This window comes from Puma concolor, chromosome C1, assembly GCF_028749965.1.
Source record: "Puma concolor isolate L17-30 chromosome C1, mPumCon1.1.hap2, whole genome shotgun sequence".
NCBI classification, from domain to species: Eukaryota; Metazoa; Chordata; class Mammalia; order Carnivora; family Felidae; genus Puma; species Puma concolor.
The window spans coordinates 85,924,578-85,943,160 of NC_141674.1; the positions used below are offsets into that span (position 1 = coordinate 85,924,578).

General features: G+C 36.2%; 1 protein-coding gene across 2 annotated transcripts in view; it reads right to left on the reverse strand.

Annotated features, from left to right (window-relative positions):
* The window catches only part of LRRC39 (leucine rich repeat containing 39), a 29,580-nt gene that overhangs the window by 2,234 nt on the left and 8,763 nt on the right, over positions 1-18,583 (reverse strand). For both annotated transcript variants that reach the window (XM_086717679.1, XM_025912140.2), the window contains exons 2-8: positions 14,914-15,106; positions 8,738-8,843; positions 7,292-7,448; positions 6,586-6,722; positions 3,678-3,823; positions 2,801-2,953; positions 1,450-1,589 (exon numbers count right to left, since the gene is read on the reverse strand). In XM_086717679.1, the coding sequence (XP_086573805.1) occupies positions 1,450-1,589; positions 2,801-2,953; positions 3,678-3,823; positions 6,586-6,722; positions 7,292-7,448; positions 8,738-8,843; positions 14,914-15,026 (952 nt within the window). In that variant the 5' untranslated portion in view covers positions 15,027-15,106. The remainder of the gene's footprint in view (positions 1-1,449; positions 1,590-2,800; positions 2,954-3,677; positions 3,824-6,585; positions 6,723-7,291; positions 7,449-8,737; positions 8,844-14,913; positions 15,107-18,583) is intronic.

The window sequence follows — 18,583 nt, forward strand, 5'->3', positions numbered from 1 at the left end:
GTTGTTTTCCTCAACCTTGTTTATTTCCCTTACTACGATATCCTAAGGAAGTGACTATGTGGGATATGTATATTGGTATTCTCTTGACCTGCTGAATTTGCAGGGTCAGCAAACCCCTTCAGGAACTTTTAGATGGATCTACACAACTGCCTCTTCCTGCATGTCCCACAACTATGTCCAATTTACTTCTCTTCCACTTCTACCACCAAACAGCTTCTACGCTTCATTTCCCCATCTCAGCATCACCATCCATCCGGTTGCTCTAACCAAAAACAGATTAATCTTGGAGTCTTCTCTTTCTCATCATTCAATCATCAGTTCTGTCCCCATCTGTCTTACATAATTATACCCCAAACTAAGCCCCAAACTATAACTTTACTTATCTTCCTCCAATCTATTTTCTGTGCTATTGTTTCTATGACTTGCTGTCACAGATCAGATGACCATTTCCTAACATCCTCCACTGGATGTTGGTAAAATGATTTCTTCTAGCTAAAAAACTCATTTGTTTGCTTGGATTACACTTATTCTCCAAAGTAACTATCTGAAGATAAATTTAACCTTTTGATTCAAAAACTTCATATTTAAAACAAAAAAAATTCACATTTTAGTGAGTTATAAAACCATGATTTATATTACTCTAGTTTCAATGTTTTTATTAACAGAATTGTTTCTTCGGCTTCTTCTAATCTTGGTTTAAGTTAAAGGCTTTAGTTAAGTGATTTAATTCTTAATTATCAGAGACTAAGTGATTGAAATTTATATATCAAAACCTCACATTTTAACTATTGGTTAAAATCTCTGTTCTCTTAATAGTCATCCCTAGGCAGAATATTGTGTTGCTATTTGTGGATTGTAGAAAGAAAAAAGAAATGACAGGGAAGGTAGTGTCCCTGAGTACACAGAAATATATAATAAACTGATAGAATTAGGTAGTGAAGATTTAAAGAATCACATCTTCATTCATCTGGTTGTGCTTCAAGCGCTTGGCCAAAGAAATTTGTTTCCTGTCTGTCTCTAACTTGAAAAATTTTCTGTATATTTACAATTTCTCTCCAAGCCTTTATCAAAATTGTGAACAGATTTGAATTTCATTTTTTTTTCCTCCCACAATATATATATATTTTTAAATATTTATTTATTTTTGAGAGAGAGAGCATGAGCAGGGGAGGGGCAGAGAGAGGGAGGCAGAGGATCCAAAGCAGGCTCCATGCTGACAGCAGAGAGCCCAATGCGGGGCTCAGACTCACAAACCAAGAAATCATGGCCTGAGCTAAAGCCAGATGCTTAACTGACTGAGCCACCCAGGGGCCCCTCCTTCCACAGTATTGACCAAGAGACAAAATTTGACGGAAAAGGTAAGATGTAATGAGAAATCTATAAAGGAACTTATATATAAACACATTCTTCTACCAAATATTTGGCTTGTGTTATAAAGAAATCTCCTACCTGCTCTTCTCCGTGACTCCTGTATATATATATGCATAAACTGAAGGCCAAATAATTCCCGTTCCTCTTCTTCATCTATGCTTTCACTAGGAGGAAGTGTTACTTCCAATTTCAGTGGGTTGTCTCTGAAGTTAACAAACCTAGCAGTTCACCAAAAAACAGTATTTTTATAGGTGCCGTAGAAGTGAACATTTATTTCCCTAGCGAAAGATCAAATGATAATATGGTAAATTAAAAAAAAAAAAAAAAAAAAAACGGTTTCAATAACCAGACATCGTGGTGAGATGTGATAAATCCTAAGAATCTTTTAAGTTTCTTTTCTAGAAGGAAGAAACCTAGCTTTAGACAACTTATTTTCAAAGCTTATAGAAGCAACTGTTAGTTCCTACCATATATTTAATGTGGAACAGTTCAACTTCCCAGAGCAATTCCAGGGCATCTCAAACATACAATTAATGCTATGAAATTAAAGTTTCTGTGTCTGTGTGTGTGTGTCTGTGTGTGTGTGTGTGTCTGTGTGTATATTTTTTTTTTAAACGTTTATTTATTTTTGAGAGATAGAGCATGAGCAGGGAAGGGGCAGAGAGAGGGAGACACAAAATCCAAAGCAGGCTCCAGACTCAGCTGTTAGCACAGAGCCTAACTCGGGGCTCAAATTCACAAACTGTGAGATCATGACCTGAGCAGAAGTTGGACACTCAATTGACTGAGCCACCCAGGCACCCCTTAGTTTCTGTATATTTTACAGACTTACTTGTGTCTTATTTATCATTGTATCTTCACCATCGATTACATGACCCAGTAGCTGCTGAATTGATGAATGAATGAATGAATAAATGAATGTATGAATGACTCTGTTTTGGAAATTGTAGGATTTGATGTGAATTCTCATGTCTTACATTCTGTTAGGAAATTAAATTTTGGAAGTAAGACACTTGAGGGAGTTCTGAGAGTAATTAACTTACATATTTACTCTATAACATGGTTACCTGTGTCCATAGTAGTCTTTTAGAAGGAAAATAAGCACTATTTTTATACCTTTTGCTTTTATTTGTAGATGAGGTTTGTTAGCAGTTGCAAAGCGATTTTCATAAAAATGTCACCAACCGAGGGTATTCCTTAAAGCTGATAATGCCAGTTTGACTTTTGTTTCAAGGATTCTTTCTTGAATAATTTTAACCAGTGTTATATGAATCCTACTTATGTAATTATAGAATTTCAAAGTTGGAAAAGATTTTTAAATATATTCATTCATATGAATGAGAACTCAAATCAATTCATAAAATTGCTCTATATTACTTTGTTCTGCAACCAGAAAGGAACATGTCTCTTTTGGGTCTACAACTTTTACCTCAGATTGGTCATCTCTTCCATGCACACTGGAATATCTTGCAGTTTATTGTTGCTGAGAACAAGAGTACCCAGGTTTTTCATGTTGCTGATTGTTTCTGGCAAGCATGTTATTTCATTCCGTTGCAGCCATAATGTATGTAGAGTTTGCATTCTGATGAATTAAAAGAGGTTTCTGTGATTAATCCATACATAATATGAAAACCCTGATTCTTAACCTAAAATCAAAGAAAGGTAATCTTTTATAACATCTCCTTTAACCAGTATATCAGTTAACTGGTTTCACATTACCTGATTAGGGAAACTGCATCAGAGACAATCCCTACACTACAGTTCTCAGCATGTGGTGGTAGAAGAGAAACCAATGTATTTTAGTGAATTCTTCACTATTTGCATAGGATTTCTTAAAGAACTGCTGTAAATGTTATCTAATCTGAATTAGAGTGTTAGGAGAAAAATCAGAAATTATTAATATGCCCAGTTAGGGCAAGACAAGTATGCATAACAGACTCTGGGCCAGGCTGCCTACATTCAAAACCTAGACTGCACACTTACACTGTGATCTTGAGCAATTTAACATCTCCACATGAGTTTCCTCACACATTCGTAAAGTGCACAGAGTGCCTGGCATGCACTAAATAATGTTATTGTCTGGCATATTCATGTCAATATGGTCGCGTCAGATAGCCGGTTTTTCTCTCCCCAAACCCTTAGGCTTATTTAAGTAAATGAAAATATTCTGTTAAAAAGTAGCATATTAGTACTACATGGATCTATTGTGATTGATTAGGTAGGGTCCCCTTTGTTTTGTCTATTATTTCTTATTTATTACGGATGGCTTCAACACATCCAATAGCATAGAAAATTATTTATTTTACCTTTCTATAGTATCAGGAAGTTGTTCAAGTCTGTTGCTTCCCATGTCGAGCCACTCAAGAGCAGGCATGTTCAACACAGCAGGAGGGATTGTAGTAAAGTGATTCATACTCAGATCAAGGTGAGTAAGCTTTAACAAATTGCTAAGCTGAAGAGGAAAGCAAAATTTTTCAAAGTGAATGTCCACAACGTAAAGTACTAGAACACTCACATTGCTAAAGGAGATACTTCACATCAAGGAATGTTCAGATTACACTTGGGCTTTATTTAGTCCTAGTAGTCCACAATAAAATAAATTAATTTTGAAATAAAAATAAAGCTAAATAACCTCCAGTTAAATTAAAAACTTGTATAGAAAGTTCATCTATTCCAAGAAAACTTATCTTCCAAATACCCAAGTTCCAGGGTTTGCAGAACCTGCTTGTGTTTTCCTTTCATCCTGTATCTGAGATTTGTATGGGAAAACCCAAGCTTGAAAATATTATTATCTTTATTGAGCCTTCTTTTTTGTGCCTGATGCTTTACATGCGTTATCTCAATCACAGGATTTACCGTTTGGTAATTCTATTTTTTAAATGAAAAACATCAATAAAAATGTATTAAGAATAATATATCAAACACCAGCATGCTCAGCTTAAGAAAAAAATAAGAGGTGCCTGGGTGGCTCAGTCAGTTAAGCGACTGACTCTTGATTTCAGCTGAGGTCATGATCCCGCTGGTTCATGAGACTGAGCCTAGCATCAGGCTCCATGCTGTTGGCACGGAGCTTGCTCGGGATTCTCTCTCATCTTGGCCCCTCCCCCTGCACGTGCACGCTCTCTCTCTCAAACTTAAAAATATATATATATTGATATGACTGCCTCCTATGTACTCCTCCCTTCTTCCTTTCCAGAGGGAACCCCTCTCCTGAATTTGGTATTTAAAATTCCTGCATATGTTTTTTTGTTACTATACACAAATATGTTTTCTATATATTTTTCTATAATTACTATTATATATGTTTTTACAAAGTTTAATATTTTTATTTGAAGATTTTGATAGTGTACTTCTCTTTAACTTGCCTTTTTCTCTCAACATCAGTGTCTCAATGTATTCATGGATGCTTATAGCACTAGTTTATTCATCAGCTTTATAAGATGAATATCATATTTCTATTTTATGGACAAAATGGGTGAGAGAGGCCATGCAACTGGAAATGATGGGTGATGTGCACTCAAGTTTTCATGGACCTAAGGCCACAAACCTCTTGCCATATAACCCTGTAGTGAAAGTTTCAAAATGTGAGTAAAAATTTAGTTAACTTTTCCAAAAAACTTTCCATTTATCTAGGCAAGTTCTGTTTTATTTTTATCTCCAGGAATGTTGAGATTCCTTCCACAATTTTAACACCAAAAAAAAAAAAAAAAAAAAAAAAAAACCCAAAACAAAATGAAACACATACACACCCAGTGTTTTGTGGGTAATACAAAAAAAGCGGGAAGTTTCCATTTAGGAGGTGATGTTTCTCTGGCTTTAGAATTCAAGCCATGGACAAAACACTTTTTCAAAATCACACCTTTAAAATTTTTCAAACGGTTTAGAATGGAGTATAAAAAGATTGTTTTTACACTGGCATAAATATGTTTTGTGTGTATACATGTATGCAGTGTAATGGCTGAGAGAGAAGTCTCCTGTTGCTGATTTCTCAGTGATACTAGAACCCTTTGATTTTATCATATTAAAAATGTTATTATCATCTGACAGTCTCTATTTTGCATATGTGAACATTGAGACCTAGTTATATAAAGTGGTGTGTTTGAGGCTACACAGCTACTTAGAGGCCACACTTGGAAATGATCCCAGGCTCAAATCTTACTTTAGTATTAGTTCCAATAAAACCTATTTCTTATGTGAAAAAATTAAGGTAAACACAGGTTAACAGACATGTCCAAATTCATACAGCATTTTAAATGATTGAACCAATCCCAGAAAGAAAATCACAAGAGTTAGAAATAAAATATTTATTGGCCCTCTTATAAGTATAAATTGTCCCTGTATCATCATTTTTATCATAAGCAAGTGCATACATTTCATTAACTTGAACTGTTGTAAGATGAAGTAGATATAAATGTAGAAATTGTGTTTTACTTGCCAGAGTGATAATTATTGGTGACATATTTACTGCTCTGGGGAAAAGTGATATTCTCACCAAAAATAGTGAGTGGAGAATGGAAAAAGGGAATAGTCTTTCTACTTTGAGTTTTATTATTTTCCTTAAGTTTATTTTGCAAAGTTAGAACACCTTGGAAATTTCTTTGCTGATTGTAAGATCATTAAATATGTTTGAAGTATGTTTGAAAGCGTCTATATCTCTATGACCAGTTTGGCTTTACTAATAACAAGGTTATCATACCAAAGCAAAGTCTGAAGGCTTTCCAAACCCATTGCCTTGTTTTTACTTGGTAGAGCCAAAGAAGCTAGCAAAGAAACACTTCCTAAACTGAAGAATTCATTTCTTACCACTTCAGCTGTATCTCAAAAAAGGAACACTGTATAAACACCAACTAGTAAACAAAAGAGCTTTTCCATCACCACATTGTGCTTTATAATAACCATTTATTCATCCAATAAGCATTTACTAAGTAACAACTACAAGCTAGCCTGGGCCTTCAATAGGAAATAGAAATAAAAAAGACTCTTTGCTCTGGCCTTTTAGGAGATCACAAATGATGTCAGTACTGTGACAATATTTATGCTAAATAGATACTTCTCTAAAAATGTTATAGTAACAGGAAACGATTACCACTAAATATTTTCTGAAATAAAATGTATAGCATTTCTTCAGTAGTGTTATTTTTAATGATCACACAATTAAGAAGTAAACCAGTAGTAGACAGAGAATAAAATCATAGGCATTTATATCTTTCTGACCTCTTGTGGAAGATCACATATATCTCTGTTTACAGCAAGTTCTAGTTTCTCCAAGCTTGCACAATGACTTAGTTCCCTGGGGACAGTCTTGATTTTGTTGTAACTAAGAATCAGCTCCTGAAGTTTAGTGAGCAGTCCTACAAAAAATAATACACAATAGAGAGCAGATAGATATAAAACAATGTTTCCAGTTATGAAGTATTATAGCATAACTTACTTGTCAGTTTCGTATTGGCAAATTCACACTTCTTTTCCCAGTATGTGTCCTGCCTCTTCTAAAGATGAAGAGCAGGTTTATCAGTGCTATAAGCAAAAAATACATGTTTTTTTTTTTTTCCATTTTGCTTTATCTACACTATATCCTGGTCAATTTTCCATTTGGGGATTGTTTTTTTCTCATCTAAGGAATCTTTCTAATTTTCTCTCTTGCCTTCAACCTATTCTCTTCTAGGAGGATTAGCTGAACAAGAAATATCATTTCCAGAATCTATACAATAATATTTCCAAAGAGACTTTTCTTGCATTGAATTCTCATCTTAAATCACCTCAGTAAATCCTAGATGCTTGGATCCCCTGGAACCTTCAATTTAGGTGTTTATAATTTCCTCAAGGCTCGGGGCTATGTAAAGATGAGGTCTTTACTCCATGTATCAAAAAAAAAAAAAAATTATCAGTAAAAAACAGAAATTAAAGCAATCTTCCTTACCAATTCCTCGAGGTATCTCTGAAATTGTGTTTCGAGATAAATCTAATACAATGAGGTTCTGAAATCTTCCAATGAATTCAGGAATTTTCAACAAACCAGTTCTATGAAGTTGCCATTCCTGCAGCTGACTCAGTTTCAGTAGAGAAGAAGGGAGGGTCTAAACTCAAGTAAAAGAAATGACAGAATTACTATATTACTTAAATTATTTTAGTATCATGTCACACTGGAGTATAATTGTAGAGAGATTGATTTGTAAAAGAACTTTCCTTACAAATTTTCCTAAATGGTTATATTTCCAAGTGCTTTGTGTTACTTCTAAGTTTTAAGACCTTTACTTTGGGAGTGGGGGTGCTAAACCTTGGCGCTCCAATCAGAATAAACAAAAAGAATGTATTTTGGCCAATAGCGTACATACATAGAGCTATGCTCTAAAGATGTTGTTGTATTAGGCTTTTTTAAGAGTACACATATGCAGTTGAAATGAGAATATGATGGTTAGTTGAAATCACAGAGAAACCAAAAAATCATTTTAATCAATAATTCAAACTTCTCTTCCCCTTCTTTTTTTAAAAAATTTTTCATGTTTATTTATTTTTGAGAGAGAGAAAGAGAGAGTGAGCAGGGGAGGGGCAGAGAGAGAGGGAGACACAGAATCCCAAGCAGGCTCCTGGCCCCAAGCTGTCAGCTTGTCGTGGCTCAAATCCACAAACTGCGAGATCATGACGTGAGCAACACCCAACTGACTGAGTCACCCAGGCGCCCCTCTTCCCCTTCTGTTTTGAAATATTTTATAAAAGGTTTTTACAGATTTTTTTTAATTTAAAGATTTTAAGAGTTTCAACTATTCTGAACTCTTTGCCTTTTCTCTTTCAACCTAAAGTAGCCAAAAGGGAAAATAAAGGACCTACACCCTTAGCTAATCATACCTATATGTATGAACATAAACACTGACCCAAGGGATAGAGGCCCTTACAAAAATTAGAGTGTGCCTAATGTAATTAAGCGTGTGTGTGTGTGTGTGTGTGTGTGTGTGTGTTTATGAGAGAATATGAACTGGGTGGTAGACCTCGAAAAAAAATGAATATTCTGTTCCATTTTGTGGGTTTTAGCTGAGCATTTATTTTGGAAAAGCTGTATGATTTTTGTTAAGCAAATGGTCATCTTTTTATGGAAAATGAGAAATTGCTTATTAGTAGGATTAGTAGGAGAAAAATTGCAAATGACCTAAATTTAGACAGAGTTTCAGCAAATTGAATTTTTACCAAAAAAAAAAAAAAGTGAAGTTATATTTCTTTTCAGTTCATGTTGCCCCAATTCATTTGGTGTATTATTAAAATGAGAATTCTAACTATTCCAGACTTAATCACACAGTCTCAGAATCATTTTCTCAACTCTCCCATAAAATGCAAAATATAGAAAATCAAATAGTACTTGTATGAAGCTAACCTTCCATTCTTCTTTTTCTATCTTCAAAATGACTCTTCCATCTTCTCTGATGACCTTTTCCCTTAGTTTGGTTAAGCTTACTCGTTCTTCCCAGATTCGCACTAGCCTAAGAGACCAGAAAACATTTTAGTTGACCCATAATGACACAGGTAGCATTCACTTTTATGTAAAAAGTGACCCATCAAAACAACCACTTGACTAGTAGTATCTGGAAATCAAAAAAAGGATTCGTTTTGCAAGAATTATAAATATGATTACTTTCATAAATGCCCTATATTTAAGTTTTTGAAAAGTGTCACAATTTTTTTTTTTAATAACAGCTTTATTGAGCTATAATTCACATACCATAAAATCAACGCTTTTAAAGTATGCAATTCAATGGTTTTGGATATATTCACAGAGTTGCTCACCAACACCACTCTCTGATCCAAAACATTTTCATCACTCAAAAAACTCTATACCCAAGGCTAACTGGTGCAGCCACTCTGGAAAACAGTATGGAGGGTCCTCAAAAAATTAAAAATAGAACTATCCCATGATCCAGCAATTGTACTACTAAGTATTTACTCAAATAATGCAAAAGTACTAACTCAAAAGGTAGCATTATGTTCTATAGCCAAATTTTGGAAACAGCCCAATTGTTCCTCAACTGATGAATGGATAAAGAAGGAAATATTAGCCATAAAAAAGAGTGAAATCTTGCCATTTGCAATGATATGGATGGAGCTAGAGAATATTATGCTAATGTGCTAATGAGAAAGAAACACCACATGATTTCAGTCATGGAATTTAAGAAATAACTGAGCAAAGGCTCCTGGGTGGTTCAGTGGGTTAGGTGTGAGATTGAGCCCCATGTCAGGCTCTGCACCTGCAGTGGGATTCTCTTTCTCTACCTCCCTTCTCTACCTCTCTGCCCCTCCCTGCTCATGCTCTCTCCCTCTCAAAATAAATTTTAAAAAAAAGAGAGGGAGAGAGAGACTGCTAAAACACTTTTAAACAGAGAAATGAACAAAGGGGGGAAAAAAAGAGACAAACCAAGAAACAGAGTTTTTAATTATAGAAAACAAACATGGCTACCAGAGGGAAGGTGCATGGGGGGATGGGTTAATTAGGTGATGGGGATTAAGGAGTGCACTTGCTGAGATGAGCACCGGGTGTTGCATGAACTGTTGAATCACTATATTGTACACCTGAAACTAATATTACACTGCATATTAAGTGGAATTTAAATTAAAACAAATTAAAAAACAACAACAAAAAACCTCCACACCCATTAGCAGTCACTCTCCATTCCTTCCTTCCTCAGCCCATGGCAACCACTAATCTACTTCCCATTTCTATGGGATTATACAATATTGTGGTCTTTCCACATAGCATAAGTTTATTCAAAGTTCACCTGTGCTGTAACATGTTTCAGTACTGTATTCCTTTTTATCGAAGAATAAACATTCCACTGTTCTGTTGATCAGTTCGTCAGTTAATGGACATTTGGGTTAATTCCACTCTTTGGCTATTATGAATAATGCTGCTATGAACATTTGTGAACAAGTTCTTGCGTAGATATATGTTTTCATTTATCTTGGGTACAGTTCTAGGAGTAGAATTGCTGCATCATATTATAATTCTACTTTGAACTTTTCTTAGGAACTGCCAAACTAGGTCCAAATTGCTAGTACCATTTTACCTTCCCTCCAGCAGCACATGAGGCTTCATGCCTTGCCATTCTTGCCTACATTTGTTATTGTCCATGTTTTTGATTATAGCCATCCTAGTGAGTGCAAAGTGGTATCTCATTGTTCTTTTGACTTGCATTTATTAAACATCTAATCCATAGATAGTTAATAACTTTTTAATGACTTGCAAATAATACAGTCCAACTTCAGAGTTAAGTTATATGTGATTACATTCCAATTTTATTCAGATTTTGTTTTTCAGATATAAAAATGCACAAAACCTTCATCATTCTGGAATACATTCCTATTGATTTTTGGTACATTGCAAATATACATAACAATAATAGTAAGCTATGAAAATGACTAGTAAAAGGTTGCAAATGGTTTATTTCTATACCAGAAAATTTTTATATTCAATTACATCACTTTTCTAAAAATTAGAACTATTCAAACAGTAAACATGATGATTGCTAACTACTTGATACTCACTAAGAGATCTATGTATTTCAGAACAAGATTTAATGACAAGTGTAATCAGGTGTCTTGTTCCCCAACCTTTTACTTAAAGAACTCATTGAGCAACCATTATATGCCAAATGCGACGCTGCACATTGTGCATGCAGAAAGCTCCGTCCTTAATGAGTTTACAGTGAGGCTATTATTCAACAAGTCTATTTCCATCTCTACAATGATTCCTAAGTTATTTCTGGATCTGAATTTCTATGATCTAAGTCCAGAATGTATCACTTAATTTGGTGACCGTGGACAACACATACCACCTCTGTGGGCTTTGCCTATAAAAATGGGGTTTCAATTAAATAATGTCTAAGTTCCCTTCCAGCTCTGGTATTCTATAATTCATCCACTGCTTAATTCAAGCTTGATGTTCTTTCAATGTTACATAGAAATTTTCTACCTCCTATGAAACTCTTTTATCATAGTCTAAAGACTTTCCCAGATTTTGTCACACCAACACTTTCCTAAATGCTTGATTTCCTCAAGGCAGCTTGGCATCAAAAGACAATGAGGTCAATTTCTGTTTAAACTTGATGCTTTTTGAACTAAATCTTTAGCCACCTTTAGCTTAGAGAAGAAGCATTAGATTACATTCCTTTTTTAAAAGTTTTTGTAATGTTTTTATTTATTTTTGAGACAGAGCATGAGTGGGGGAGGGGCAGAGAGAGAGGGAGACACAGAATCCGAAGCAGGCTCCAGGCTCCAAGCTGTCAGCAAGGAGCCTGACGCTGGGCTCGAATTCACAGACCGTGAGATCATGACCTGAGCAGAAGTCAGAAGCTCAACCGACTGAGCCACCCAGGTGCCCCAGCATTAGATTACACTCTTAATCATTTTACCCCTTGTCTGTTTTGCACAGAAAGAACTTGAAGCTACTAAAATTAAATGGTTCTTAACTAAACACGTATGATAGGTGACATTCAGGAGTTTAGAAGCAAGTCACGATTCCCGCCCACTGTTTTAAAAAAGGAAATGATGGGGCGCCTGGGTGGCTCAGTCGGTTGAGCGTCCGACTTTGACTCAGGTCACGATCTCGCGGTCCGTGAGTTCGAGCCCCGCGTCAGGCTCTGGGCTGATGGCTCGGAGCCTGGAGCCTGTTTCTGATTCTGTGTCTCCCTCTCTCTCTGCCCCTCCCCCGTTCATGCTCTGTCTCTCTCTGTCTCAAAAATAAATAAACGTTAAAAAAAAAAATAAAAAAATTAAAAAAAATTAAAAAGGAAATGATTTGTTAAGAATACTCTAGAGTTGGGGCTCCTGATGGCTCAGTTGGTTGAGTATCTGACTCCTGATCCCGGTTCAGGTCATGATCTCATGGTTTGTCAGATCAATCCCTACATCGGGCTCTGTGCTGACAGCAAGGAACCTGCATGGGATTCTCTGTCTCTCTCTCTCTCTCTCTCTCTGCCCCTCCCCTGCTCATTCGCTCTTGTTCTCTCTCTCTCAAAATCAATCAATCAATTAAAAAAAAAAAAAAAAAAAGAGTACTCTCGGGGCACCTGTGTGGCTCAGTCAGCTAAGTTACTGACTCTTGATTTCAGCTCAGGTCATGATCTCATGGTTCATGGGTCCGAGCCACATATTGGGCTCTGTGCTGACAGTGTAGAGCCTGCTTGGGATTCTTGCTCTCTCCCTCTCTTTCTGCTCCTTCCCTGCTGGTGCTCTCACTTTCTTGAAATAAATAAACTTAAAAAAAATTTAAAAAGAGTACTCTAAAGTCAAGTTTATCATAATTGTAGAATACAAATATAATGGGTTTCATAAGAGTAGCTTTATATATAAAGGGCCAATCTAGGGAGATGTAAGACCTGAGGTGAATATCATGCTTCCTGAGTCAGATTGCTTGAGTAGGACTACCAGTTCTGCATTTATTAGCATTGTGTTCTTTGAATTAGGCCTATCTCTCAGGTTTTCTGTCTCTTTAAAAGGGAGAAAATGAACACTCATGTGTGGCAGAGACTGCTTGTCATTCCCCTGTATCTGTTACTCCTCTTCTTCCTCAATAGCAGATGCTCTAAATTCAACTGGGCACAAGACTTCATTTAGCCATCCTTCCTTGTAGTTAGATATGTATCGTATCAATGGGATGTTAGCAGAAGTAGTAGTGTGTGCCACTTCCTGCTAGCTGGAATCAAACATGTTGGCTGAGGTTGGTGAATCTATTTGGGGCCATTGGGTGACATCCATTCCATTAGGAATGGAAGTCATGCACAGTTGAGCAACAAGATAAAAGCCTGACCGTGGGCAACACAGACCATCTGACTCAGTGGAGTGCTATTCCAGCCATAGATCAAGTACCAGGAAAAGTTAACATGTCTTGTGTAGAAAATATTATTTTGGTTTTCCATCTCTCATAATGCAATATAATCCTCATCAAGACACTGTTTCAGTATGTTGAGAGGATTAAATGAGATAGTACAGATAAAACATTTAGCAGAGTACTTAGTAAACAGTAAGTGCACAACAAACGGCTGCTACCTCATCGTTGTCAGCATCATTATTCTCTTGACTGGCTTTGGTTGGGAAGAGTGGCCCTTCCCCAGCCGAATTTTTGTTTTTACAGATAGCGGACACAAAATAGTTGCTTATCAAGAACGTACCTTTCCCCCTCTTCTTTGGTGGGAGAATAGCTGTTATTTTCAAGTACTTATACTTCCCCCAAGTAACCCAGGTATAAATCTTAATTTATATAAACCAATCACATAGTCTCATTCTCCTAGAATGGAACTGCATTAGGGGAGTACAAATTACCCAGTTCTGGTCAATGAGAGGTGAAGGAGAGGTTTGCTAAAACACCTCAGAAAGGCTTCCTCATTCTTGAAGAAACAGAAATAGTTTCCACTCTTCTGATAACATAATGAGGTCTGGCTATGATGCCTGGAAGTACACCAGTCATTCTGTGACACTGAGGGAGGCTACCCTAAGAACCAAACTGAGACACTGAGATTACCAGTAGGAGGTAATAAAAAGAAGCTGAATCTCTAAAGCTGTTAAAGCTTTGGAACTGCCTTGCCTCAGGACTTCCCTATTCCTTAAGCCATTTTTAGTTGAATTTTATGGTATTTGCTAACTGACACAAGAGCATTTTTTCCACTGAAATATAATTGTCATATAACATTGTATTAGTGGCAGGTGTACAACATAATGGCCCAGTATCTGTATATATTGCAAGACAAAAGACAATTTAATATTTAGAAAGAGACCTAATGAATGATAATTGTAGGGATCCATGAGGAAAGTGGGTATTCTTGCAAGATTAGATAGAATACTTTGGAGACATCCAATCAGAAAAGTGGGCAGATCTCAAGAAGGCAAAGGAAATGAGAGCCCAATTATTTAAGTACAGCCCAAATCAAGGAATCAGGTGATCCACAGGGAACCTGGCTGAAACTCGCTGCTATTCAAATAGGTGAGAATCTATACTACCTAGCATTGCTAGATGCTGTTTTAGTACCTAGGGACTATTATACTGAACAAGCCATCAGTGAAAAGTAGACTAAATGATGCTAATCAAACTATGATGAATGTTGACCAGATTCCTATGAGGGCCCAAGATAACTATTTTTTTTAATGTTTATTTATTTTGAGAGAGAGAAACAGAGAGAGGGAGAGTGCCAGCAGGGGAGGGGCAGAGAGAGGGAGGGAGAGAGAATCCCAAGCAGGGTCTGCACTGACAGTGCAGAGCCCGACACGGGACTGGATCTCATGAACTGGGAGATCATGACATGAGCCTAAATCAAGAGCCAGATGCTTTAACGACTGAGCCACCTGGTGCCCCAACTACATACAGACAGTTGGGTTTTTTGTGGCCACCATCACATAGTCACACTTAATTGAGTCAGGGATATCCCTGTTAGTTATATTTTGACTTTTCAGTAAATAAAAATCTCTATCAAATTCAACAATAAGGCACTTAATAAGTGCTCTTTTCTAGAATGATGATGTTCTGAATTTTCACTAATTCAAAATAATGAACATGTTAAAGCATACTTCTGTTGAAATTCCTTCTCTCGCTTCAGGTCTTCATTGTGTTTCTTTATTCTTTCTTCCCAAACTTCCTTTACAGCATTGACAGCTCCAGTACAAACCACATTTTCTGACATGATTTCTCCACATTGTCACAGAGTCACCAACTTCATTAGGTTCTGAATAGCTGAATCACAGATGCCATCTCAAAAAGGACCTAATTGTTCCAGAGGGGGAAAAAAGAATGTGTTTCAGAACATTCACAAAGTTCCAAAATGATCCCAGTAGCGTATATTTACTGAACACTTTCCATGTTCCCAAAATTATTTATACACTTTACATATCATGTCTCATTTAATAATCCTCTTAAAAATCCTATGACATGGGTGCTTTCATTGTCTGTAATATACAGATGAGAGAACTGAGCCTTGAAGATGGGCAATTTGTTCAAGGTCTCATATCTAATATGTGGCAGAGGTGGGAATTGAAGCCAAGTCAACTTCCTTTGTTACTATGTAATTTGCAATAATGAAAAACTGCAACTAGTTTACGTGCCCAGTTATATGAAAATGGCTAAGTAACAGATATATAAATTTAAGACCAGCGTCTTGGGAGATCTACTTAATCTAGATGCTATAGGCACAGGCGGGAATTCAGTTAAGTGGCATTATACTAGGATTACTGGCTCTTCTAAAATAAATTGCAAAGGGATAGATGTAATATTGAGGATTGTGACCTGAATCTCAGAAAGGAAAGGAAAATAAAAATAGGGGATTGGTTATGTAAATTATGGTAGATTCATTTGATGGAATATTCTTTGCCTTACAAATAATTGTATTGATTTTTTCTTCAAATTGCATTAGCAATAGTGAAAGAACATGATCCACAATTAATCATTTCCTTCCAAATTCAGGAAGTCAAAGATGTCCACAATCACAACTATTCAACATTTACTGGAATGCTGTAAGGCAAAAGAAGCAAATAGAAACGTATAAAGTTTGGAAAGGAAGAAGTGAAATATGCAACAGTGTAGGGGGACAGGTACTTTTATACACTAAAGGTGGCCATATTTGTTATTCTCTGTGGAGAGAAATTCGGTCATATCTATCAGTCTTACAAATGCACATTCACATTCATAAGAATTTGTACTGCAAATATTTTCAATTGTAAAATTACATATTATAAAGTTATTCACTTCAGTGTTTTTCATAAAAGCAAAAGATTGGAAGCAATAGAACCTTTAATCAATAAATTATAGTACATCCATATCATGGGAAATATATAGCTCCATAAAGGAAGTAGAACATTTTATATACTGATGGAAGCCATGATCTCCAAAATGTATGACTATGCCATGATTTAATTTTTCCATCCCAATGAATATGGATATTTGGGTACCAGAGTTTTGCTATTATGAGCAATATTTTCCCCAAATTCTTCTCCTTATCTTCATGGTGCTCAAGTGGGTATTGCTTCTATTGGGTATACACCTAGGACTTGAACTGCTGGATCACAGTGAATGTGCATGTTCAAATTTATGAGATAGAGCCAAATTGTTTTCCAAAGTGACTGTGCCCATTTATACTCTTACTACAACTATACAAGGTTTCCATTGATGTACATCCTCACCAACACACTGCTGTATAAAATCTCATTATGGTCATAATTTATGGGGCGCCTGGGTGGCGCAGTCGGTTAAGCGTCCGACTTCAGCCAGGTCACGATCTCGCGGTCTGTGAGTTCGAGCCCCGCGTCGGGCTCTGGGCTGATGGCTCAGAGCCTGGAGCCTGTTTCCAATTCTGTGTCTCCCTCTCTCTCTGCCCCTCCCCCGTTCATGCTCTGTCTCTCCCTGTCCCAAAAATAAATAAACGTTGAAAAAAAAAAAAAAATTTATACTTCCCTGACTACTAAATGCCATAGTTTAATATATAAAGATTGTCCAATTAAATAAAATACAAAATCCTGTGTATTATTTATAAGAGGCACACCTAACATAAAAATAGGAAAAAATGGAAAGTATAACATAGAAAAAGATCCACGCCTAGATTTATACCCAAGAGAAATGAAAACGTATGCTCACAGAGAAACTTGCACACGAATGTTGAAGTTGCATTATTCACAATAGCCAAAAAGTGGAAACAAATGGCTGTCAACTGACAATGGATAAACAAAATGTGGTATATGCATACAATGGAATATTATTCTCCCGAAAAAGGAATAAGTTCCGATACATGCTACATTGTAGACGAACTTTGAATGAAAGTATACTAAGTGAAAGAAACCAGACACAGAAGACCATGTATATGGGATCCATAGAGAAAAGAAAAAAAGTAGATTAGTTATATCCAGGGGCTTTTCAGAGGGGGAAATGGGGAGTGACTTCTAAGGGTACAAAGTTTCTTCTCTGAGTGATAGAAATCAACTTTTGAAATAAATCAACCCATGACAAAGCAAGGAAGACATGTTTACATCTAAAGAGCAGAATGTAGTAAGTATAATACATCTTGAAAATATAAAAATAAGAATAAATGCTTTAACAGAATGTGAAAGAAGGAAATGGAGCTGTAGAGGAAAGAACACCAAAAGCCACATCTTCAAAGTGGGGAGTCATAGATACTGTCTCTATTTTATGGAATGAGAACTAGACTTAAGTATTTGTTTAAAGTTCTAAAGGTAATCAAGAGAGAATCTAAAACTAAGAATATAACTCTAGAAGGGTGTAAGTGAATTTGAGCATCATCTTTCATAATGAAGTTCCGTAGATTATGCCTAAAGTTGATCAATAATAACCCCCCTTGAACAACAGGAACAAAGATGGTGACTACTGAAAACAAAATCCTGTCACTTCTAGAGTGACAGAAAAGGGGCAGAGAATACTGCTTTTCATTATTAATCTCCTCTAAATTATTAATTTCTTTAGCAGTATGCAGTGCAAAAAAACGAAAACTATGCAATGTGAGAGAGAGAGAGACAGGGGTGGGAGAAAAACTCCATTACAGAGGAAAAAATGTTTACAATTTTAGGATGGATATATAATTGCCAATATTCAGCAAATTATTAGGAGAGGGTCCCTACTTTTAAGCAATGCCTGCACAATTAGCATAGGAACAGGTTGCAAGATCTTTTTGCCAGCAAGAAACCTTGGCATACAGGTGCCGCCTAATCCAAACCCCTAGGTACATCACAGTGAACCTACAATTTATTGTCTCAGAATTGAATAAGGTTGAAGTGTTTATCAAATAAGAAAACATTTTTTAAACTATCAGGTATCTACATGTGAATGTGTATTTTTTAAACATATATAACCACTCATATGCTAATTAGGTTTCTCAGTTTGTCATTAAACTTGATCCAGCCATCAGTTTTCCTTTACCAGCAACCAGTTCCCCTTCGAGGAAAACAAGTCAGTAATAACATATGTATTTCTGCTGCTAGCATAGGATTGTGTTCCCTCCAATGACTACCATAACACAAAAGCGCATAGTATGGCAAGGACATAACTGGGAGAGTCTGCTTTCTAAGGGCAAAAGAAAGCAAAACAAAAAACAAAACAACAAACAAAAACTAAACTAAAAAAAAAATGCTTAACTTTTACAGAAATCCATCTTCCAGAGGAAGACAATTACATGAATGACTATGAGACCCCAAAAGAGACTTGTAAATTCAATTCCAAGTTCAGTTGTGCATTCCAGCA